The 23479-nt window shown below is 42.3% G+C and overlaps 1 protein-coding gene across 2 annotated transcripts in view; it reads right to left on the minus strand.

The window, feature by feature from the left end:
* Positions 1-23479, minus strand: part of Ttn (titin) — a 273083-nt gene that overhangs the window by 51731 nt on the left and 197873 nt on the right. For both annotated transcript variants that reach the window (XM_052723591.1, XM_052723590.1), the window contains 34 exons: positions 22847-23143; positions 22436-22735; positions 21954-22268; positions 21717-21865; positions 20933-21083; positions 20561-20842; positions 18264-18566; positions 17395-17697; positions 17015-17296; positions 16632-16931; positions 16238-16540; positions 15836-16144; positions 15443-15724; positions 15052-15351; positions 14675-14968; positions 11615-14581; positions 10468-10788; positions 10084-10368; positions 9684-9983; positions 9083-9385; positions 8074-8349; positions 7665-7964; positions 7229-7531; positions 6668-6967; positions 5499-5786; positions 4786-5082; positions 4397-4699; positions 3995-4300; positions 2382-2669; positions 1995-2285; positions 1621-1908; positions 854-1441; positions 657-761; positions 70-267 (listed from right to left, as the gene is read on the minus strand). In XM_052723591.1, the coding sequence (XP_052579551.1) occupies positions 70-267; positions 657-761; positions 854-1441; positions 1621-1908; positions 1995-2285; positions 2382-2669; positions 3995-4300; positions 4397-4699; positions 4786-5082; positions 5499-5786; positions 6668-6967; positions 7229-7531; positions 7665-7964; positions 8074-8349; positions 9083-9385; positions 9684-9983; positions 10084-10368; positions 10468-10788; positions 11615-14581; positions 14675-14968; positions 15052-15351; positions 15443-15724; positions 15836-16144; positions 16238-16540; positions 16632-16931; positions 17015-17296; positions 17395-17697; positions 18264-18566; positions 20561-20842; positions 20933-21083; positions 21717-21865; positions 21954-22268; positions 22436-22735; positions 22847-23143 (12477 nt within the window). The remainder of the gene's footprint in view (positions 1-69; positions 268-656; positions 762-853; positions 1442-1620; positions 1909-1994; positions 2286-2381; positions 2670-3994; positions 4301-4396; positions 4700-4785; positions 5083-5498; positions 5787-6667; positions 6968-7228; positions 7532-7664; positions 7965-8073; positions 8350-9082; positions 9386-9683; positions 9984-10083; positions 10369-10467; positions 10789-11614; positions 14582-14674; positions 14969-15051; positions 15352-15442; positions 15725-15835; positions 16145-16237; positions 16541-16631; positions 16932-17014; positions 17297-17394; positions 17698-18263; positions 18567-20560; positions 20843-20932; positions 21084-21716; positions 21866-21953; positions 22269-22435; positions 22736-22846; positions 23144-23479) is intronic.

Here is a 23479-nt window from a genome sequence, read left to right on the forward strand (position 1 = left end):
ATCAAATAAACCACCAATGCTGGCTTCACGTAGCACAGTCCCCTAAGCTCTTCTTTATTAATGGCTTACCAATGGGGTCAAGTGCCACAACCGGCTCTGATGGCAGGCTTGGCTTGCCCACTCCTGCTAGATTGATAGCCATAACTCGGAATTCATATTCAAGACCTTCAGTTAATCCCGTCACTTTGAAATCTTTCATCCTTATAGGAGTCTTGTTAGCTCTCTTCCATAGAAGGCTGTTTCTTTCCTTGAATTCGATATGATACCCTACAAATGACCATGAACATATCAATTCAGATAGACATTATACAGATTGGTTTAAAACACACACTCACACACATTTTACCCAAGTTATTATTTTTGCAGATATATTGAAAGGATAATCTTTCTTTGTTACCTATACTTTTATCATCTAGGCATGATGTCATTTTTTTCCTCTTGCAATATACATAATTATTACCTTTTCTTTTGAAAAACAGTAGATATTAGCTCTAAAAGGCAATGAACTGTTACATTGGGGGCTTTTCAATTAAATTAAGTATTAATTGTGTATATGGGAAGAAAAATGCATTACTGGCTATGCAGATAATTTTATAAACAAAGTACTTGTAAGGAACACTGATACAAAAGTCCAAGGATAACAGTAAATTAAATACCTGTAATTGGAGAGCCACCAGTTTTCTTGGGATCTGTCCATGTTAGAGATACTGAATCGTGTCTGACATCCACAATGTTGGGAGGTGGGGGAGCATCAGGCACATCTAGGGAAAGGCAGATAATGTAAGATTTATAAGAAGGAACCTCCTCCACAAAGCCATATTTCACTTTATTTTTTTTACTTCAATACACTTACCAAATGGATGCTTGGCAACAATTGGCTCTGACTTCAAGCCTTCTCCTACACCATATTTATTTTCAGCACTGACCCTGAAGGTGTATTCTATGCCCTCATGAAGTCTAGTGACTCTGAAGGTGGTTTTCTGGACAGCTGAAGCACATGTCACCCACTTGTTATTCACAGAATCTCTCTTCTCTAGTACATAGTTGGTGATTTCAGAACCCCCATCATCCTTTGGAGGGCCCCACTTCAAGGTCATGGCTTCTGCTGTGACTTCATCAAATTTGATTGGTCCAGTGGGGATGCCAGGCTTGCCAACAACCTTTATAGAGAGAGTTCCTTCCTTGGTGCCAGCAACATTCTTGAGTGTGATTGTGTATTTTCCAGCATCAGATTTTTGGCAGTCATATACTACAAGAGTTGTGTTAACTGCAGTTGACTCAACACTGACTCTTGTGTCAGTTGCTAGAGGATCTTCCCCCTTCTTCCAAGACACTGATGGTGCTGGCTTGCCCTTTATGGGGATCTTAAGACGGAAATTGCTGTTTTCTTTAGCCAGGTAACACAAATCAGGTAGGTCCTTTAAGTCAAGATCAGGAGTCACTGTAAAAATAAAAAAAGTGGAGACAAATCATTTGTATTGAAATTACTAAGACCAGACAATCATCTCGGATCACTATAGTTTTAAAAGGTATTCGTTTGGTAAGCCATTGTGTTAGGGCTCCAGCATACACTTCTGATGACAGGAAAGAGAAAGTGATGATGCATAGGGAGATGCTTACCAACATCATCCTTCGCCACGACCATGATTTCACTTGGGGTCCCTTCTCCATTTTCATTTTCAGCACTCACTCTGAAGGTGTACTCCTTCCCTTCCTTGAGGTCTTTCGTGGAGTACTGCAGGCTCATTGATTTCATAACCCTCTGCCACTTATTTTCTTCGGTCAGGAAATCGACCACATAGCCAGTAATTCTACTTCCACCATCGCTCCGGGGCTTCTTCCAGCCGATGGTGCAAGATGACTTCGTTACGGCCAGCACTTTCAGGTCAACCACAGGTCCAGGGGTTTCTAAAAGAGGAGAAAGGATGAGTCTAAGCCCCAGATAACCAAGGTGGGCGGTGGTTCACCAGGACGGGTCATAGTGCATTGCTCACCAGAAGCTTTGACAGCGTCACGGGTTTCCCCAGGGTCACCGATGCCGTACTCATTTTCAGCAAACACTCGGAAGAAGTAGGATTTCCCCTCCTCCAAGTTAGAGACTCTGAAGCTTGTCTTTGAGCACTCAGTTGTCACTGTCGACCAGGACTTCCTCTCTGCATCCCGTTTCTCAACCACATAGTTTATGATGGGGCTCCCACCATCAATAATGGGAGGATCCCAGGTGATATATGCAGAGTCCTTGGATACTTCCTTGACAGTCACATTGACAGGTGGTCCAGGCGTATCTGAGTAACAGATAGAGGTTAAGTAAGAAACGGCACATTCACAAAATATACAAGTATGGTTCCAAACACACACGACGCTTTTCTTAACAGACTTACCGAGCACTTTCACTACAATAGTGTACTCCTTTTTCCCACAGCTGTTCTCCAAGGTTAAGATGTATTTTCCCGCATCGTATTTGTTCACATTTTCACAGCGCAGGAAAGTGTCAAAGTCAGTTGACTTTATGTCCAGTCCAATCCTTTCTCTTAGATTGACATTTGGTTTTGACCAAGTAATCTTTGGAGGTGGGCGTCCTTTTACTGGCACATAGAGCCTCATTGTGACTCCGGCACGTAGAATGAGGGTTTTTCTTAATTCGGCATCAAGTTCTCCCTCAGGTGGAACTGTTTCATTTGGGGGTGAAGAGAGTTAAAGTCGTAAAAATTTCAGCATCACATGTATTTCTAAAGACTGTCTTTATCATTCCTAAAATACATTTCCTTTGTAAAACTAATTTCTTATCTTTTAAAAACATCCTTAATAATTCAGTACTCTATTGATGTTTTCATTTTTTCTTTAAAATATTTTCTTTTCTTTTTTTGGTTTTTCGAGACAGGGTTTCTCTGTCTTTGCGCCTTTCCTGGGACTCACTTGGTAGCCCAGGCTGGCCTCGAACTCACAGAGATCCGCCTGGCTCTGCCACCCGAGTGCTGGGATTAAAGGCGTGCGCCACCACCGCCCGGCTTACTTTCATTTTTAAATATGTATGTATGTGTGTGTTTGTGTATGTGAGTGCAGAGCCCACGGAGCCAGAAATGGGCGTTGGATCCCTGGAGGTAAAGTCACAGGCAGCTGTTAAACCACTTGATGAAGGTGCTGGGATCCAAAATCAGATCCTCCAGAAGAGCAGTATGCCCTGTGAGCACTGACCCATCTCTCTAGACCCCAAGATCTATTTTTCAATGCACTTTTGGCCTAACCAAGTATTCCTTAAAGGACCTGCACCCCTCTTCACATGAACCCTGCAGATCTAAGCCTCTATCTGTGTTCAAAGAATGCTTCCACCAACCTTGATTTTTCTTTCTTACATTCAGTGAAGGCATCCTGCCTAAACTCTGGCTCCCTTTGTTATTTCATGGTAGGAAGAAAAGTATGTAATAGATTAAATATACCACTGAGAAACTTTTTAAGGTGGGAAGGAGTTATGGAGATGAAATGAATAGAAGAAAGGGACTTATAAGAGCCTTCTGTGGGCTGGAGAGATGGCTCAGTGGTTAAGAGCACTGGCTGCTCTTCCAGAGGTCCTGAGTTCAATTCCCAGCAAGACATGGTGGCTCACAACCATCTGTAATGAGATCTGGTGCCCTCTTCTGGTGAGCAGACAGACATACAGGGAGAACACTGTATACATTATAAATAAATCCTCATTTAAAAAAAAAAGAGCCTTCCACTTACATACCTCTATAGAAGGGTTGTTTGGGTGAGTAAATAACAAGCAGAAGGATAATAAATAGGCCATGACTTAAAAAAAAAAAACAAAAACCTCTTTATTCTTAGAATAAAATCCCACATTCTTTTGAAAACCACCTATCAGCTTCATCCCATTCGGCCACCTACCCCTCCTGACCTGTGCTCCTGGGACTTGTAGATACATCTGCCTGAGAGTTGTTTCTCACTCTTAGAATATGATAGATAGAAAGTCTCATCTACGTCTGTTGGTAGTACTCACTTAGGATGTCCTTGGGGCAGTGTTTATCTGGCACATCACTGGGGTCACTGTACCCGATCTTATTAACAGCATACACGCGGAACTGATACTCTGTGTTTTCCATCAGGCCGGTCACCTCGAAGCGGGTTTTCTGTAGCTTCTCTGGTAAATTGCACCTCACCCAGTGGTCAGAATCAGCTCGCTTTACTTCCACAAGATAACCAATGATGGGGCTCCCTCCGTCATAGGCTGGCTTGCCCCATGACAGACTCACAGAGCTACGGGTGGTATCATACACTTTAGGGAAAGCTGGTGGGCCGGGAGGATCTGAGGACAAATGACAACAGAAAGGTTCAGTGACAACTTCCTTTCTGGCTGTTTAATGCTGCATACAGAGCGTGGGACTCTCTCAAGCACACTTACACAGTGGGTCCTGAGCGTAAACGGCTTTGGACGCATCGCTGGGTTTGCCAGGTCCAGCTTTATTTATAGCGGTAACTCGGAATTCATACTCAGTGCCTTCCTGGAGACCCGTGGCTTTTAATGTTCTTTCTATGACAGGTTTCCTATTGACTTTAGTCCAGTTAACTGCCTGAGTTTCCCGCTTTTCAACCAAGTATCCAGTGATCGGTGAGCCACCATCATCTGCTGGGGCTTTCCAGCTGACTGTCATGTGATCTTTGGTGACATTGCTAATGACAGGAGGGTCGCAGCGTCCAGGTGGGTCTGTAGAGATGGAATGATAAGTTAGTTTCCTAAGCAAAAGGGTAGTATTTAAAAGAAAAGGGCAAACTGCTGGACACTGTTCTTACCAAATGGGTTTTTAGCAATCGCTGGCTCAGTGAGGATGGGATCGCCCACTCCGTACTTGTTTTCAGCACAGATACGGAACTGATATTCATGGCCCTCTATAAGTTTCTCCACGGTGCAGCTGGTGATGGGCACAGTAGCAGAGACCTGAGCCCAGTTGGGTCTGCTTGTTTCACGCTTGTCCACGATGTAGTTGGTGATTTCTGAGCCTCCGTCCTCCAGAGGAGGTTCCCAAGACAGCATTGCACGGTCTGCATACATCTTGTTGATTTTGACAGATGCTGGAGGACCTGGTTTATCTGAAAGAATGGAGAAGAAAAGTGAACTATTTTACTAAAAACGGGAATGAACACGGAGAAGAGGTCTAGACAGTGGGCTACTCTCTTTATACGGTCAAGTTCCTGTGTGACCCTAGAAGTCACCTCACTTTTCACAATCCTAGGTAGCTGGAATATGTGATCACTAATACTCTATAGAGATCAGAAACACTATTCTGTAATACTATTAACTTTATTCTCAGGAAATACTTTGTTCATTGTGCTGAGTCAGGGCATCTGTTGAAAAGGCTGGTTTGGCACTCCCTGAGTAGGTGAGCATGACCTTGAACTTCTGATCCTCCTGTCTCCTTCCAGATGTTGGGATTACAGGAGTTCATTGTCTTATAAACTTTACAGCTCAAGTGAAACATGGGATTGTAATCAAATGCTTTAATTACCTAGTACTTTAAGCTTAATGGTGGCTGACTTGGAACCACTAGAATTTTCGGCCGTGATGGTATAGTCCCCTGAGTCCTTCCGGTTCACACTGAATAGCTCCAAGGTACACAAGTTCCGCTTCATTGCCATCTTTATGCCTTCTGCTGGCTTTATTGGTGTGCTATCTTTCTTCCAAGAAACTGTTGGCATTGGTTTACCAAACACAGTAGCATCCAAGCAGACATTAGTTCCAGCTTTCACAGTGAGCAAAGACTTCATTTCAACACTGAGTTCTATCCTGGGAGGAACTGGAAAGAAAGAAGATTGAAGGTCTTAATGCATGCAAAACTGTATTGTATAATTATTACTGTGATAAATTCAGACTTGTTTCATGAATGAGATTTGATCTTGTTTCATGAATGAGATTTTATCTGGTTATTAACTATGAACTTTTAATATTTTGGATTTAACCCAGGTTCATACATACTAGGCAAGTGCTATGCCACAGAGCTACACCTGTAGTCCTACAACTTTATTTTTATTTAATAATTATTATATACATTTGTGAGTACAGTATTTTTGCAAAAGTATGCACTGTGGGATGATTCAATCAAGTAAACTCATACAACAGTTACTTCACCTATTCAGTCAACATTTATATTGAGTGTTGAGAACACCTACAGCCTACTCTCCTGGTAATCTTGAGATCTATAATGTATTATTAATTCTGGCACCATGCATGGTCACCAAACCTCATTCTTCCTGTCCGACTGACACTTTGACATTCTCTCCTGCTTCTCTCTCTTCCCTCAGCCACTGATTTTTAAGCTCCATACTCATTATGAAAGTAAAGTAAGTTTAATATAGAAATTTGACAATACTGCAAATGGATAAAAGTAAATTCCCACAATTCCAACACTAGGCTTTCAGCACTATTATTTTATTATTTCTTTGTCATCGTTCTGTGAATATATGTGATTAACATCTACAGTCCTCAGTTTTGTAACCTGCCTTTTTGTTTTACTTATTAAGATTCTTTGTAAGTATAATTGTTAGTGCTGAATACAAAGTAAACCCCTTATCATTTATTTTCCCCTTTCCCATAGGTATGCATTTAGTTGTTTGTTTGTTTTTGTCAGGAGACATGACCATCACAGATACTGTGTTATAATATGCAATAGAATCTTACCATTTTCTGCAAGGATCGTCACTGGATCGGAAGGCTCAGAAGGCTGGCTAATGTTCACAGCAGTCTTGGCAATCGCTCTAAACTGGTACTGAGCATTCTCTTCTAACCCAGTAGCTGTGTACTCTTCCTGGGGAATCTGGTGAGGTGTGGTATTACACCGAACCCACTTATCACCAGGAAGTTTGCAAGCTTCTACAAAATAACCAATAATTTTGCTGCCTCCATCGTGCTTTGGACGGGCCCAGATAAGGGATGCACTGTTCTTGGTGACATCAACAACTTCAGGTTTCCCTGGAGGATCTAAAGCAAAGAGAAATATTCTCAGTGTTGGTCTTACAAGCAGAAGTTTCAACTCCTCATGCATCGCTCCTGTGGTGTTCAACAGGGTAACAATCATGTAATGTCAGCCATCAATCAAGTATCTACTTTTGAGTGCTTGCTATACATTTACATGTAGTACATTTTCATGGTAAGACTTAGAGCCTATTCCAGGATGAAAGTGCTAACTTCTCGAAGAAAGATTTAAATGTGTCTCTATGATTCTAAACAACGGTTACTTACCTACTGGCATCCTTGCAGTTACATATTCCGTTGGTTTGCTAGGTGGGCTGGATCCAGCTTTGTTTAGGGCATAAATTCTGAATGAATATTCTAGACCTTCTACGAGGCCAGCACAAGGGTATTCAGTTGACCGGACGACAGTGTCATTAGCTTTCACCCACAGCAAACTGTTTCTTTCTTTGCGTTCAATCAAGTAACCAGTGATGGGGCTTCCGCCATCACTGTCAGGTCTGTCCCATGCGACAAATATGCAGTCTTTGTTGACCTTAGTGACACGCGCATTTTTTGGTTCACTAGGAACATCTAGAGATGAAGACAAGGAAGTGTCAGTTTCTGCTTTAAACTAATAGTCTACAAAGAATCTCGTCTCTGTCTCTGTCTCTCTCTCTCTCACACACACACCACCACCACCACCAACAACAACAAAAACACTCACCAAATGGGAACTTAGCAAGCATCTTTGGAGATGTGAGAGGCTCGGAAATGCCAAATCTGTTTTCAGCACGGACCCGGAAGATATACTCCTGCCCAGGAATCAGCTTTCCAACCCTGCAGGAAGTCTTGGTGACTGAAGCTAGAGCTGTGACCCAGTCCCCACGGCTTACGTCACATTTCTCTACTACGTAATTGGTGATGTTGCTGCCTCCATCCTCAAGAGGGATGTGCCAAGACAGGGAGCAAGCATCAGCATCTATATCAGAAATGTCAAATGGAGGCTGGGGGGGCCCAGGAGCATCTGCATAAACCAAGAGGAAAGAAACACAAGAACAGAGATTTAATAGTTAAGAAAAGTAACCTTTCTGATCTCCATATTTTAATCGCCGCTTGTCTTATGTGCAACCTACCCATGACTGTAACTTTGATTTTCTGAGTGTCTGCCCCGGAGCTGTTCTCCGCTGTGAGGCTATAGTAGCCACTGTCTTTCCTGGTGACATCCTTTATGATCAGAACCGAAGAACTGTCTGCCTTATGGATGGCCAGGTGGCTGGATGTGACCACTTCATCATCTCCTTTCTTCCACTTACAAATCGGGTTGGGCTTTCCGTACACATGAGCTTCGACGCGGAGCTTCTTCCCGGCTTTAATCGTGATTTGCTCGGGCATGAGGATCTTTGGCGGCACTGAGAGAAAAAAACAAAACCCATTTTCTTAGGTGGGGAATTTTTCTGTTTTTTTTTTTTTTCAGATTGTGGGTTGTAGCTCACTTGGTGTTTTAAATTAATGATTGAATTTATAACCAGTTTTTTGTAACTGAAATTTTTTAAATAAAATTATTTATTTATTTTACATCCTGGCCACCATTTCCCCTCCCTCCTCTCCTCTCCTCTCAGTCCCTCCCTACTTCTGTTCCCACTTCCCAATCCAGTCCTACATTTCTGTTCTGGAAGGGGCTGGTCTCCTGTGAGTATCAACATGGCATGTGCCATATCAAGTTGCAGTGAGACTAAGCACATCCGCATGTATTAAGGCTGGGCAAGGTGACCCAGAATGAGGAGGAGGGTCCCAAAAGCCTGAAAAGAGTCAGTGACAGCCTCTGTTGCCACTGTTAGGAGGCCCACAAGAGGACCAAGCTACCAATATTTTTAAAAATTCTTGAATGCGATAGAAAATATCAGATATAGCCTACATAAGCCTAGGTACAGTTTCCTATTCTGTGTGCACAGAACTTGATAACTCAAGGAGAAATGTTGACCAAAACCAGCTTTTCATCACATGGTATAAAGGAAGCAGTGAGTACTTACAAAGATAAATACAATTTTTAGTATTTAGAAACTACTACTCAGAAAAGCCAGATAGGAGGAACAGATATTCACTCAAGCACACATCCACACACAGAAAATGAAAACAACGTACACAGCTGTTCTTTGGCTTCATAGACCCCTTCAGCTTCTCTTGGCAGGCTGACTCCAACAGCGTTTCTAGCCGCAACTCTAAATTTATATTTCTTTCCTTCCTTTAGGCCAGTGACTATAAGGCTGAGGTCTTTGACCACCGAGTACTCTGTCCAGCGATCTGCAGGCTGGTCTTCCTCTCTGTAACTAATGATATAGCCATCAATTTTAGCACCCCCGTCACGCAAGGGAGGTAACCAGGCCAGTGTGGCGCTGTTCTTTGTCATTTCTGTCACTTCAAGTTTTCTTGGAGGATCCGGCTCACCTAGAAAAAGAACATAATTTAGAAAATTAGGTAACTTTATAATCCCCTTCGTTAATATATGTAAGAGTTTCAGTCTGACCTTTGTACTAAAGTGTATGGGATGTGTAGTTTAACAGCTTGAAAATAAAGTAGAACATGAAGCAACTAATACCAGTTTTATCTGGGGGAGTTAGATATTTACTGCATTGTGGGCTTTCATAAATCAAGTTCCTTCCAGTAGATTATAATCATATTGATCTCTTGACCTTGATAAACTAGATGACTAGAGTCAAAAGGAGAAAGAAAGGAGATGGCTTACTGAGAGGATCTGATGCAAGCACAGGTTTGGGGACATCTGTTGGGACACCAGGGCCGTATTCATTGACAGCGGTTACTCGGAAGAAATATTCGTTCCCAGGGACAAGGTTGGTTACGTTGAAGCTTGTCTTCTTCACTTCGGGTGTAACTGTTGACCATGTTTTTCTTTCTGCCTCACGTTTCTCCACAATGTAATGTGTCACTTGGCTCCCGCCATCATTTTCAGGAGGGGCCCAGGACACGTGGCATGATGTTTTAGTGACATCCGAAACTTTTAAATCAGACACAGGTCCAGGCGTATCTGTAAAGAGCCACAGACTCAGAACACGTGTCTCATCAGCATTCTTATTAACTCATTTGTTTTGGGAGCAGGAAAAACAATGAGCTTTTGGATGACGTACCTAGTACTTTCACATTCACGAAAACGGCCTTTTCTCCTGCCGGGTTCACAAGGGTCAAGGAGTATTTTCCTGAGTCATCTCGGGTAGAATTGGGGATGACAAGGAAGGCCATGGTGTCTACTAGATCGACTTGTCCTTTTCTGACCACATTGTCAATACCCACTTTGCGCCACGTGACTTTGGGGGCGGGCCGTCCTCTCACAATTGCAAATAGTCGAATAGGGCAGCCTGCTCTCACTACGACCAATTTTCTCATGCTGGCATCCAAGTCAATCTCCGGAGGCTCTGCAGATGACATCAGAGACATTAGTTGACTCTTCAGACATGAGGGAGTCCCATGGAAATGGATGTGGATGGGTACCCACCACTAAAGAGAAACCTCACCTAGGATTTCCTTGGGTTTGACGGCTTCCTTTAGTTCTGCAGGGCGCCCAATGCCGACTTGATTTTGGGCACACACCCTGAACTCGTACTCCTGGTTCTCATCCAAACTGGTGACTGTGAATTCCATGCGGACCAGCTGAGCGGCAGCATTGCACCTTTTCCAGCCCTCGTCCGGGGAGGCATCGGCTATTTTGGGTCTCATTTCTACAACGTATCCGATGATTGGTGCACCGCCGTCGTAGACTGGTTTTCCCCATGCCAGAGTTATGGAGTTTTTGGTTGTGTCAACCACTTTGAAGTTGGTTGGCGGACCAGGTGGTTCTGAAAGTAAATTATATAAAAAATTAAATGTACACCTAATTAATTATCACTAGTGATTCTATTTTTTTTTCTTTTTTGGTTTTTTGAGACAGGGTTTCTCCATATAGTTTTGGTGCCTGTCCTGGATCTTGCTCTGTAGACTAGGCTGGTCTCAAACTCATAGAGATCTGCCTGGCTCTGCCTCCCAAGTGCTGGGATTAAAGGCGTGTGCCACCACTGCCTGGCTGATTCTATTCTTTTTTTCTGCATTTACTGTATATGTGTGCTCATGTTTGAGTGTGTGTACATATGAGTTCATGCATGTTTAGGCCAGAGGTCAACCCTGGGTGTCCTTCTCTATTGGTTTCCACCTTATTGTTTGATACAGGGCCTCTCTCTGAAACTATTGCTTACCAATTGGCTAGACTGGGTGGCCAGTGAACTCCAGGGATCTGCCCATCTATGTCCTTCTCTTAGCCCTAGGGTTATAGATGTGTGTTGTCATGCCTGGCTTTGTACATGAGTGCTGGTGACCTGAACTCAGGCTTCTGTGGCAGGCACTTTACCAACTTAGTCATCTCCTCAGCCCCATGATATTTTAATATATAATTTTATAGTTCATTTTCAATGCAGGCAAGGTCATTTTAATTTCTTAATTCCCAGGACTTCTTTATTTTCCTTTCTAAAATCTACCAGCGCATATTTTTTGATGACATGATAAAAGGTCTATTTGGAGAAATACTAGCTAAAATGCTGTTTAAAAAATATGGAGCAACCTGTTAGTCAAATACTTCTACACGTAAGTTTAAGAACTGGCTTAATGTTAGAAACAGGAGGAGCATCTTACCTATGGGATCTTTTGCCACCACTGGTCTTGATGGTAAGCTTGGTTCTCCAATGCCAACTTCATTTTCTGCCTTGACGCGGAACTGATACTCGTGTCCCGGGAGGAGATTCTGCACTTTCAGGCGTCTCTCAGGGATGGCGCTCTTGTTAACAGGGACCCAGCGGACGGCATGCTTTTCCTTTCTCTCCAAATAGTATCCTGTGATAGACTTCCCACCGTCGTATTCGGGGGCATTCCAAACCACAGTCATCTCTTCTTTGCTTACTTTGGTGACTTCTGGAGGGTCAGGACGGCCAGGCCTGTCATACTTGGTTTTTGCTATGACTGGTTTACTTTCTGTCGGAGGTCCTGTACCTATCTTGTTTTCTGCACGGACTCTGAAAATATATTCATTTCCTTCTATGAGACGAGTCACCGTAGCACTGGGTGTCAAGACATTAGCAGAATAGGTTGACCATACCATTCTCTTGCTCTCACATTTTTCTAGAATATAATTTTGAATTTCACAGCCACCATCGTCTTCTGGTGGATCCCAGCGGATAGTGCACCTATCACTGGACACATCTGTGATTTTCAGGTTTCTTACAGGACCAGGCTTATCTAAAACGTTGACAGTAGCATAGGCCACAAAACTGCCGGCTGCATTAGTTGCCGTGACGACATATTTACCACCATCGCTTCTCTTGGCTTTGGTAAGAGAGAATTTCGATGACTCGGCACTGGTATCAATCTTGACCCGTGGTGATCTTGTTAGATCTGTAGCATCTTTGTCCTTGGTCCAGGCAACTTCTGGGAATGGTTTGCCTCTCACACCTGCCTCGAGTCTAATGGTGTCCCCAGCTTTGACAGTTAGCACCCCACTTAATTTTAGATCCAGGACTGGCTTCTGTAAGTCTTCCTTCACAACAACTTCCTCTGTCCTTACCCAATCACTTTCCCCACCCTCATTCTTAGTTTGTACTCTGAACTCATAAATCTGGTTTTCAACACACTTGTCCACCATGTAGTGGGTTTCCTTAATACTTCCTTTGTGTACTCTTTCCCAGTCAGCAGAGCCCTTCAGCCTCCTCTCAACATGGTATGATAGATTTGGGCTGCCACCATCATAGTCAGGCCGTCGCCACTTTAGGTAGACAAATGTCTTTCCTTTGTCTGCAATATGAAGGTTCTCAGGCTCACCGGGCCTGTCAATAGGGTTGATGGCCAGAATCGGAGTTTTTGTTTCAATGGTTGGCCCAACGCCTACTTTATTCTCTGCACAAACACGGAAATAGTATTCATTGTTGGCTAGCAGGTTGGCCTTGATCAGTCTCTTGGTGACATCTGAGGCAACGATTGACCAGCCTTTCTGATTTGGTTTACGATATTCTACTATGAAGTTTGTAATTTCTGAGCCACCGTTATCTAGTGGGTTCTCCCAAGAAATTGTGCAGTTTTCCTTGCTTACATTGCTAACCTTCAGATTCTGGCAAGGCCCGGGTCTGTCAAGGACGTTAACGATGGCTGACCCTTGGGCATGTCCACTGCTATTCTTAGCAGAGATGATATACTTGCCGTGGTCAGCTCTGACAGCTTCTTTAATCTGTAACTCAACACGAGGTAGGTCATGGATGAGGTCGACCCGCTTGTCTTTGACCAGTACTTTGCCCTCCTTAGACCAAGTTATGTCTGGCTCAGGTCTGCCTTTGACTCGAGCAAGAATGCGGATGGTTTGTCCCACCCGAACAGTAATGACGTCACGGCATGTAACATCAAGTTCTACTTCTGGAGGATGAAGGATGTCTTTTGCAATCACAGATTCTGCGAGTTCTCTTGGCTCTCCCTCACCCACAATATTGGCCGCCTTTATGCGGAATCTGTATTCATTCCCTTCAATCAGTCCAGGGACCCTGAAGGCACACTGCCTGATGAGCTCATCCTTATTAATCCTGTCCCACTGTGCTGTGCCAGGCTTCTGACATTCTACTACATATCCGAGAATGGGGCTGCCACCATCACTGAGGGGCTTTGTCCACACCAGGTCGGCATATTCTTTGCTCTTGTCTTTCAGCTTAGGATTTATAGGTGGCCCCGGTGGTTTGATGGGCCGGCAAGCTTTTATTGGATCAGAACTTGGGGATGGATTGCTTAATCCAGCAAGATTTTCAGCAAAAACTCTGAACTCATATGTATTTCCCTCATAGAGTCCGGTCACCCTGAACTTCAGGTCAGCGATAGGTGTTTTGTTGACCCTCACCCACTTGCCGGTTATTTCTCGACGTTCGACGTAATAGCCAGTTATTGGGCTGCCGCCATCAGATTTTGGCAGGGTCCAAGACACTGTCGCGGCATTCTCAGTAATGTCCGTTACCACTGGTTTACCTGGAGGAGATGGAGGACTGAACTTGTGTTTAGCAACAGTAGGTGTGGAGTCAAGGGGAGGACCCACACCCATCTTGTTCTCGGCTTTGACTCTGAAAACATATTCACAGCCTTTTTGGAGATGGGGGACCTTCAGCTTCAGCTTACTGCTTCCGGCAGAGACGACACCCCACGTGCCTTTCCTTGTATCTTGTTTCTCGACGATGTAATTTATCACGGGGCTTCCTCCATCATCCTTAGGGGGTTGCCATGAGATGGTCATGTATTCAGGTGTGACATCCAGAATATTAATAGGACCTGTTGGTGGACCGGGAACGTCAAGAACAGTAAGATGGACAGCGACTGTTTTGGTACCAGCTGCATTGGAAACTGTGAGTTGATATTCCCCAGTATCCTTCCTTAGGCAGTTCTTAATGGTCAGCACTGATGAGAAGCTGTCGGTCTCAACTGTGTAGTGGTCATCCGTGTTAATCTCAATCCCATCAGTTGCCCACTTTGCAGTAGGAACAGGTACACCTCTTATGATGGCAGGGAATCTTACTGTGGTACCAGCCTTTACAACGAGCCCTTCAATTAATTTCACATCTAATTCCACAGATGGAGGCACTAGAAAGAAAACAGGAGGTCATTAGATTTGAATTTTCACACTACGAATAATTTAAAGAAGAAATAAAATAATAACGCCAACCCAAAGCTCACCTAGTTTCTCTTGACATTCTATTGGGATAGTTGTGTCAGGGAGACCAAGACCTATGATATTTTCAGCTTTTACTCGGAATCTATAGGTCTTTCCTTGTTGTAAGCCCGTAACAACACACTCTAAGTTTTTCACAGTCTTGAACTTAATCCAGTCCTGGGCACCTTCTTCTTGATACTCCACCAAATATCCTGTGATTGGCGAGCCGCCATCACGGTCTGGTTTATTCCAGACAAGAGAGACTTCAGTCTTGTCGACATCTACGTGGTGTAGGTCCTTGGGTGGCCCTGGGGGATCTTTGAAAGAAAAGTTATGATGAATAAGCAATAATCCCAAATCTAGTTAAACAGTAATTGTATGTTCAGAGAGAGTAACTCACGGAGAGGATCCAGAGCCTTGATGGGCTTAGGTGTTTCAACAAAAGGACCACGTCCATATTGGTTCTCAGCAGCTACTCGGAAGAGGTACTGATTGCCTTCATTCAGATGTTTAGCCATGTGGCTCTTCTTCTTTGACGTGGTTGAAAGAGGGGACCACTGGGCAGTGGCAACGTCTTTCCTCTCAACCACATAGTTGGTCACGACAGAACCACCATCATCCAGTGGCTCCTTCCAAGTAAGATAACAAGAATCTTTCCTAATTTCACTGACTTCCAGATCTCTAGGTGGCCCAGGTTTATCTGAAAAGTATTAAATAATAGATAAGTGACAAGAAAAAAATATGTATCTGAGGTGTTTTTTTTTAAATGGCATGAATATTAAAATGTGTACCTAACACCAGTACTTTCACTGAGACAGTTTTTGAACCAGCTGGATTCTCCACAGTTAGGGAATAAATTCCACCATCTTCATGGGCAGCATTATGGATTTCAAGCTTGCTTCCAACTGGAGTGACATCAATTTGTGCTTTTGTTGGAGCCTCTCTGTCTCCTTTTTTCCAGGTCACCTTTGGGAATGGCACTCCTTTGATGATGGCACTAAGCCTTAGGGTGTCACCCACCTTAATGTGTTGTTCTCTTGCCATATTGGCATCAAGGATCAGCTCGGGAGGTTCTAAAACAAGGAAAAATGCCTTCAGGTTGGATTCATTAGTGCATACTATAGTAAAGCATACGCAACAGGCACCTATTTGGTCACAATTGCAGATCCCAACATCTCACTCACCAAGTCGGTCCTTTACTAGAACTGGTTCAGGAACATGGGCCGGGTCTGATTCACCAGCCTCATTGACTGCCAGCACTCGGAACTTATAGGTCTGACCATCCCTGAGACCAGTGACTTTATATTTAGTTTCAGGGCATGACTCAGGAGTGTGATTGGCTCGTCTCCAGTCTTCATCTCCAACTTTCTGGTACTCCACGATGTATCCCAGTATCTTGCCCCCACCATCGTGACGTGGTGGCTGCCAAGTTAGATCGACTGAATTACATGTTGTGTCGACTGCTTCAGGATTAATAGGTGGGCTTGGTTTAGCTACATAATAAAAGAAAAAAATTAAAAGAAGTTAAAATATAGCTGAGAAAGGTTGGGTAATATGAACACTGAATGAATGTTTTAATACTGTACCAATTGGATCTCTAGCAAAGACTGGTTTGGATGGTGGACTTGGGTCTCCAATACCAATTTCATTTTCTGCAGAAACCCGGAATTCATACTGGCATCCTTCTAGAAGGTCTGGAACCCTAAACTTAGTGTATGGATGGATAGGCTCTTTGGTAACTCTAACCCATCGTTTAGACATAGTTTCCCTCTTCTCTAGGATGTAGTTTGTGATGGGTTTTCCTCCATCATTTGGCTTGTTCCAGGTTACCAGTGCGGAGTCTTTGGTGACCTCTGTGACAATTGGCTGCTCAGGTGCATCAGGAACTCCTGTAACAGATGTTAGCGAAATGTGTTAAAAGTTTAAACCTCCCTAATAACGCTGTCAAGCACTGGGTCATCCCCCCACCATATTACATACTGAAGCGGTCTTTGGCTTTCATTGAGTCAGACACCAGAGGGTCACTTATTCCATACAGATTCTCAGCATGGATCCGGAAGATATAATCTTTTCCTTCAAGCAGTTTTGGGACTTTGCATGTTGTTTTAGCACTGGCAGATGTCACAGGCATCCAAATGTCTTTACCCAGCTCCTTCTTCTCAATAATATAATTGGTAATTTCACTTCCTCCATCATCTAGAGGTGGCTTCCAAGAAATAACCATGTATTCTTTGGTGACCTCATCAAAAATGACAGGTCCTACTGGTGGTCCAGGACGGTCTGCAGAAAGAAAACATTATCATCACTTCTGCTCCTAAAAGGAAAAAGGGTCTATTATTTTTGATAAGATAAATAAAACATACCAACAACATTGACTTGACAGAAACCTTTCCTGGAGCCTGTACTGTTCTCTACAACTACACAGTATTTTCCAGAATCTGAGCGTTTGGACTTAGTCTTCTCGAGAGCAAGTGTTGTGGGAGTAGTCTTTATGTGAGTGCGGTCATCTTCCAGCACATCAGCTTCGTCTTTGAACCAATCAACCTTAGGCTTTGGTTTGCCTGAGTAACGGCCAGTGAGGGCGAAAGCTTCACCAACTCGGACTGTAAGCTTGTCTCTGAAGTCGAGGTCAAGGGTTGGAGGAGCTGAAATGTAGAATTATAGACAGGAGTCAATTTTGCTGTCCTATGATAAGGCTATAGATGTAGATGTTTTCAAAGTATGAACTGTAGCAGACACATACCCAGCTCATCTTTGCAAGTGATTGGCTTGGTGCAAAATGATGGCTTGCCTTGTCCAACGATATTGACAGCGCTGACGCGGTACTCATAGGTATCACCTTCTTTTAAGCCTTTAACAGTGTATTTTCTGCTAAGCAGGTTGTCATTTGTAACTTTGTGGAACTTCTCAGTGCCAATGAGGCGGCTCTCTAGGACATAGTTAATAATTTCGGATCCACCATCGTACTTGGGAGGATTCCAAGTCAAAGACACAGTATTTTTAGTGACTTCTTTGACTTCTAGGTCTTCGGGTCTCTCTGGTACAGCTGGAAATATTATAACAATGAAGAGTGTCACAATGAGAATGTAGAAGAGTGGCGTAAGTACCGTTTGCTGAGCATTACTTTTAAAAACCAAACCATCAGCTTCAATGAATCTCAAAACTGTTCTCACCATAGAACTATTAGGGTGAGAAAGATTCCAAGGCACCCGATGTCCTTAAGATAGATGAGGAAATAGAGCTTCGTTTGGGTTAAATAACAAAAGGTCTTCAGTGTCAGGAGTTTGAGAATTAGGAAAATGATTCAGTTTTTAACTTATATCATTGAATGGCAAACTTACAAAACAAAACAATGGAATAAATACGGGGAAGGAATTTGATGACTTATACACATCCCTGCCACTTCTTTCACAGTCACAAATAAAATGACACCCGATACTTATCAGTTGTCTTCTTAGTGCTTGACAAGTGACTAACATGTAAGGCATACACATGTGCGTGCACACACACACACACACACACACACACACACACACACTCATATGCACACCATAGTGTTGTATTAAATGAATACCAAAGTGGTTAACTAAACTTGTTTTCAATTGTACTTACTTATTGGATCTCTGATGACAAGTGCATTTGGTGTCTCAACAAATGGGCCCATGCCAATACTATTTTCCGCTGCAATTCGGAAAAAGTAGGATTTTCCTTGAATAAGACCCTGTACAGTAGCGTTCTGCCGAGTGACTGTGTATGTCACAGGGGTCCATGCTTTGCGGTCAGCTTCACGCTTCTGAATGACATAGTTGGTGATTGGAGAGCCTCCATCATCTTCTGGAGAGAACCACGTAAGTTTGCAGGAGTCATTGGTTAGGTTGTCAGAGAGGAATGGTACTCCAACAGGTCCTGGAACATCTGCGGACAAGAGGAAACGACTTGAAGCCATTTGTCTCCTATGCTCAATCAAAACGTTACCCTGTTTTTAAAGTGAAGACGTGAATGTGCTACAGAAGAAAATAAGATTTTTGTGCTTGTTAATGAAGTTGTTTTTTTTGTTATACTAACAGTATTTAGCCACATCTGTCTGTGTGTCTACAATTTCTATTATCTATGTCCTTCTCTCTCTCCTTTCTTTCTTTCTTTCTTTCTTTCTTTCTTTCTTTCTTTCTTTCTTTCTTTCTTTCTTTCTTTCTTTCTTTCTTTCTTTCTTTCCTTCCTTCCTTCCTTCCTTCCTTCCTTCCTTCTTTCTCTCTCTCTCTCTTTCTTTCTTTCTTTCTCTTTCTTTCCTTCCTTCCTTCCTTCCTTCCTTCCTTCCTTCCTTCCTTCCTTCCTTCCTCCTTCCCTTCTTCTTCATCCTCATCCTCTCTCTCTCTCTCTCTCTCTCTCTCTCTCTCTCTCTCTCTCTCTCTCTCTATTCAATTATCTTAGCTTAGGCTCTCACTTTATTGCCTGTTCTGGCCTCGATCTCACAATTCTCTTTCCTTAGCCTCTCAAATAGTTGGGATTAGAGTTCAATCATATTTTTAAATGAAGTAGGTTTATGCTAATTATTTGTTACCACATTTTAATAATAAGTAGAGAGAATAATATTCCCTTTAAAGAAACAAAATTTGTGCGACAGGAAGGGGAGCTGCAAACTGGAGTAGAGAGTGGTTTGAGCTCTTGTGCCTTTTTTAAGTGGGAAACAGGGAGAGATTTTTTTTTAACATGGGTGACCAGTAAGTTATGGGTACAGAAGACCCTGATTTTTAGAAGTTGGGATTTTAATATGGAAACACCCACTTATCCAATTAAAGTAGTATTTGTTGATGAGTAAAAGTGCTTAGAAACTTGAAACCTAAGAGCTTGTGGAGTTATTGATGCATGAAATACTTTTAACCATCTTTTATTACTTATATTACTATGGAACTGACCATTATATATTGAAATGGTAGCTGTTTGGAGTGGGGTTCTACTGAATTATGAGTACTACATGGGATAGTATCACTTTCTGAGCAAATGAGGGATTAAAGCAGACAAAAGACACAGAAGAAGCTGTCAGAGCTGAACCTATCTTCAGTGACTAACCACACAATACTGACAGTCACATACACTGGTTCTCTTGGAATACAGAATTCCTACTAGAGGTTTCCTCAGTCTTACACTAGTTAGTAAATAAGGATAGAGTTTCATGATCTGAATGGTTAGAAACTTTAAACATTCATGAACATTTTTGGGGAAAGTGCCTCCATAAAGACCATGAAAACACACAGCAGGTCCTCAAGGTAGCATGTCTTGTCAAAAAAAATGTAGCACACAAAACTTAACCTAGGGGAATGGAGAGGGCTCAGTGGTTAAGAGTACTTGAAGCCCTTGCAGAGGACCTTGATTTGGTCCCCAGCAAACACATGGCGACTAACGACCATCTGTAATTCTAGTTCAAGCATATCTGATACCCTCTTCTGGCTTCCTCAAATGCTGCACACAAATGGCACACATACATCTATTCAGACAAAACACCATACACACTAAAAAAATGAAAACAAAATAAACCTTCATATGTGTAGCAGGAGTGTAACAATGTGGAATACATATAGGATAAAACATGTGAAGAGGAACATTTAAAAAATTCTAAAATGGACAGTGAATTATTTTTCTTATTTTCCAAAACATTTACAACATAGTCTTATTGCAACATAGCATTGTTGCGGATATAATTATAATGCTGATTTTAAAAAAAAGTTGCATTTCTGGATATGGTGGCACACGCCTTTAATCCTAGCACTCAGGATGCAAAGGCAGGCAGATCTCTATGAGTTTGTGGCCTACATAGTGAGTTCCAGGCCAGCCAGAGCTACACAATGAGAATCCTGTCTTGAAAAGAAGTAACATAAAATAAAATGTTGCATCGACAAATTGAAATTACTTACCTAGTACATCAACAATAATTGTCTTCTTTCTTTCTCCGCCTTCATTTTTGGCAAGAAGAGAGTAGACACCTTGATGGCTCCTCTGGCAGTTCTTGATCACCATGGACGAACTAATGGCTGTGGTCTCAATGGCAGCCTCTTGAGGTAAGGCTCTTTCATTCATGCTCCAAGTGACAGTTGGAGGTGGCTTCCCAGATACATAGGCTATGATTCGGATCACCCCTCCAGCATGGACCACTATTCTGTCTCTGACACTGGCGTCTAGCTGAAGGTCAGGCATCACTGGGAAACAATTGAAAATGGCAATTGTGACTTCCATCTTTCAATCTATAGTTTAAATATTGATGAACTAGCAGAAGTAGTGGTAATTACCAATTCTGTCCTTCATTTCAATGACATCTGTGACCTCTCCAGGTTCTCCAACGCCAGCAATGTTGACTGCTCTTACTCGGAACTTGTAGAATGCGCCTTCTTTTAATCCAGTCACAACTAGTTTTGTCCCTCTCACTTCTTTATCTTTACCCTGGGGGGAATAACCAACATTTTATAATTAGACTATTTCTAATATAAATGTCTATATCTAATGTACAATGTTGCTCCTTTAACAACTTTCTCAAGTAAAACCATTACCTACCTACTCTTCTCAGGAAGCTTTAGGGATCAGATATTGCAGACAATAGGTGAATGACTTGCTAGGAATTATGTTTAAAAATCAATGGCAAATGATTGGAAAAACTGTATTGTTCATTTGTTGCATCTTTCCAGGATTTATAACCAAAAGATAAATGAATAACATGATTTAACTTTTGATGGCTCAATTTTTGTTTTTAATTGATCCATCCTAACTGTATCTACTCACAGTATAATAACTCATTATATATAAACAGCTGGCAATAAACATTTCCATCTCCTTAAATATTTACTATTTCTACCTGTTGGGAGATTTCAAACCTTTCCAGTTTAAAACAAAATACATGATAAAATACAGGATCTTCTTCACACTTCCTACTCCTGACATTATTTGACATTATGTTATTTTTTTTAACAGTTATTTTTTCTGATTTTTAATCTCAAACATAGACAGAAACAAACGGGCTTGAGAAAATCTACTTAAAACTTAATCATAGCACATCTCTTTAATGAATGTTTTATCTACCTTTTCCCATTCTTCTTTCCCTTCTTCCTTAAATTCAACAATGTATCCAGTTACTTTGGATCCACCATCCTTTAATGGAGGTGACCATTCTAAGTCCACAGATGATTTTGTCCAGTCTGTCACTTTGGGGAATGGAGGACCAGGGGGAGCTGGAAAGAACCAGTATACATCAGTATTCTTGATTTCCATGGTACTTTTAGAAACCATTTTTTTTAAAAGAATGATTTAAAGGCTTACCAACTGGATCTCTAGCAGTCACTGGATCTGAGGGGAGACTTGCTGGACCCACACCAGCAGCATTGATTGCATATACTCGGAACTGATAGTCAGAACCTTCAATAAGACCAGTAACTTTGTAAGAAACACCCAGAGTCATGGCTTTGATAGGATCTCGGTTAACTCTCTTCCATCTCTTTGAAGTGGTGTCTTTCATTTCTAACCAATACCCGGTCACAGGAGAGCCTCCATCATATTCTGGTTCCTCCCAGTTGACAGTCATGGAGTTACGTGTCACGCTGCTCACTGTTGGTTTATCTGGAGCTCCAGGGACAGCTGTGAGGAAAACATATTGATTGGTAAGAAGTTACTAAAAAAGAAAGAAAGAGAGAAAGAAAGAGAGAGAGAGTGACAGAGAGAAAGAAAGAAAGAGAGAAAGGAAGGCAGAAAGGAAGAAAGAAAGAAAAGGATGACCTCATATGTGAAAATGTTGTCCTACTTACAGAAGAGGTTTCGGGCTGTTTCCGGTTCGCTGTCAAGTGGCTCTCCGATGCCGTACTTATTCTGGGCCATGATTCGGAATACATATTCATGGCCTTCTAGCAACTTGGGAATTGTGTACATGCATTCTTTAGGTTCACTGGAGACACGTACCCATGTCTTTCTATTAGCTTCTCTTTTCTCAATGACATAGTTTGTAATCTTAGACCCACCGTCATCTTTAGGTGGGAGCCACGATAGTGTCATTTGATCTGCTGAAATAGATTCAAACTTTATGGGTCCCACAGGGGGGCCAGGACGACCTAAATGATTTTTCAAAAAAGAAGATTTTATTAGTTGAATGATTTTTAAAGCCAAATTTTGTTTATGAATTAGAAAATCATGTAGTTTTCATCAAACAGTGCAATCATTACCAAGGACATTGAGTCTCATCTCCTTTGATGCTGTCCCCAGGTTGTTTACAGCTGTGATAGAATACAAGCCAGTGTCACTCCGGCGGGACTGAGGAATAACCAGAGTGCAGGTGTCATCCACCACCTGTTTGTTGACGTGGGTGTCATAGACAACAGGCTCTTTGCTGTCAGGCTTCTTTGGAGGAGCTTTAAACCAGGTGAGAGTTGGGAATGGCACACCTTTAATTTTGGCCACAATATTAACATCAGTTCCTTCTTCCACTTCCATGAATTCTTTTAGCTCAATTGATGGTGGGCCTAGAAAATTAACAACAAGAACAAATGTGAACATAGGGAGCAAAAAGCACTAAAGACTAGAATGTGAAATTTAATGTGGTTGTAAAGCCTATTTGGGTCGACTGTATTCAGACTTCGTTGTCTTATTGATATAAAGAGTGGGTCTCTCTTTAACACTGTTATACTAGTTTGGGGGCAATTACATGTAGCTATCCTTTATTGGATCTACACACAGCCACTTATCTGCTATTGCCTCTCCCTCATCATGCTCCATCATACAAATGAAAATTCTGACAAAGGGCAGCAAGGAGTGAATATCATAGTAGTTTATGCTTGGTACTTCAGGTTGTGATTTTT

Source organism: Peromyscus californicus, unplaced genomic scaffold (assembly GCF_007827085.1).
Source record: "Peromyscus californicus insignis strain IS unplaced genomic scaffold, ASM782708v3 Scaffold_7__1_contigs__length_154581171, whole genome shotgun sequence".
Lineage (NCBI taxonomy): Eukaryota > Metazoa > Chordata > Mammalia > Rodentia > Cricetidae > Peromyscus > Peromyscus californicus.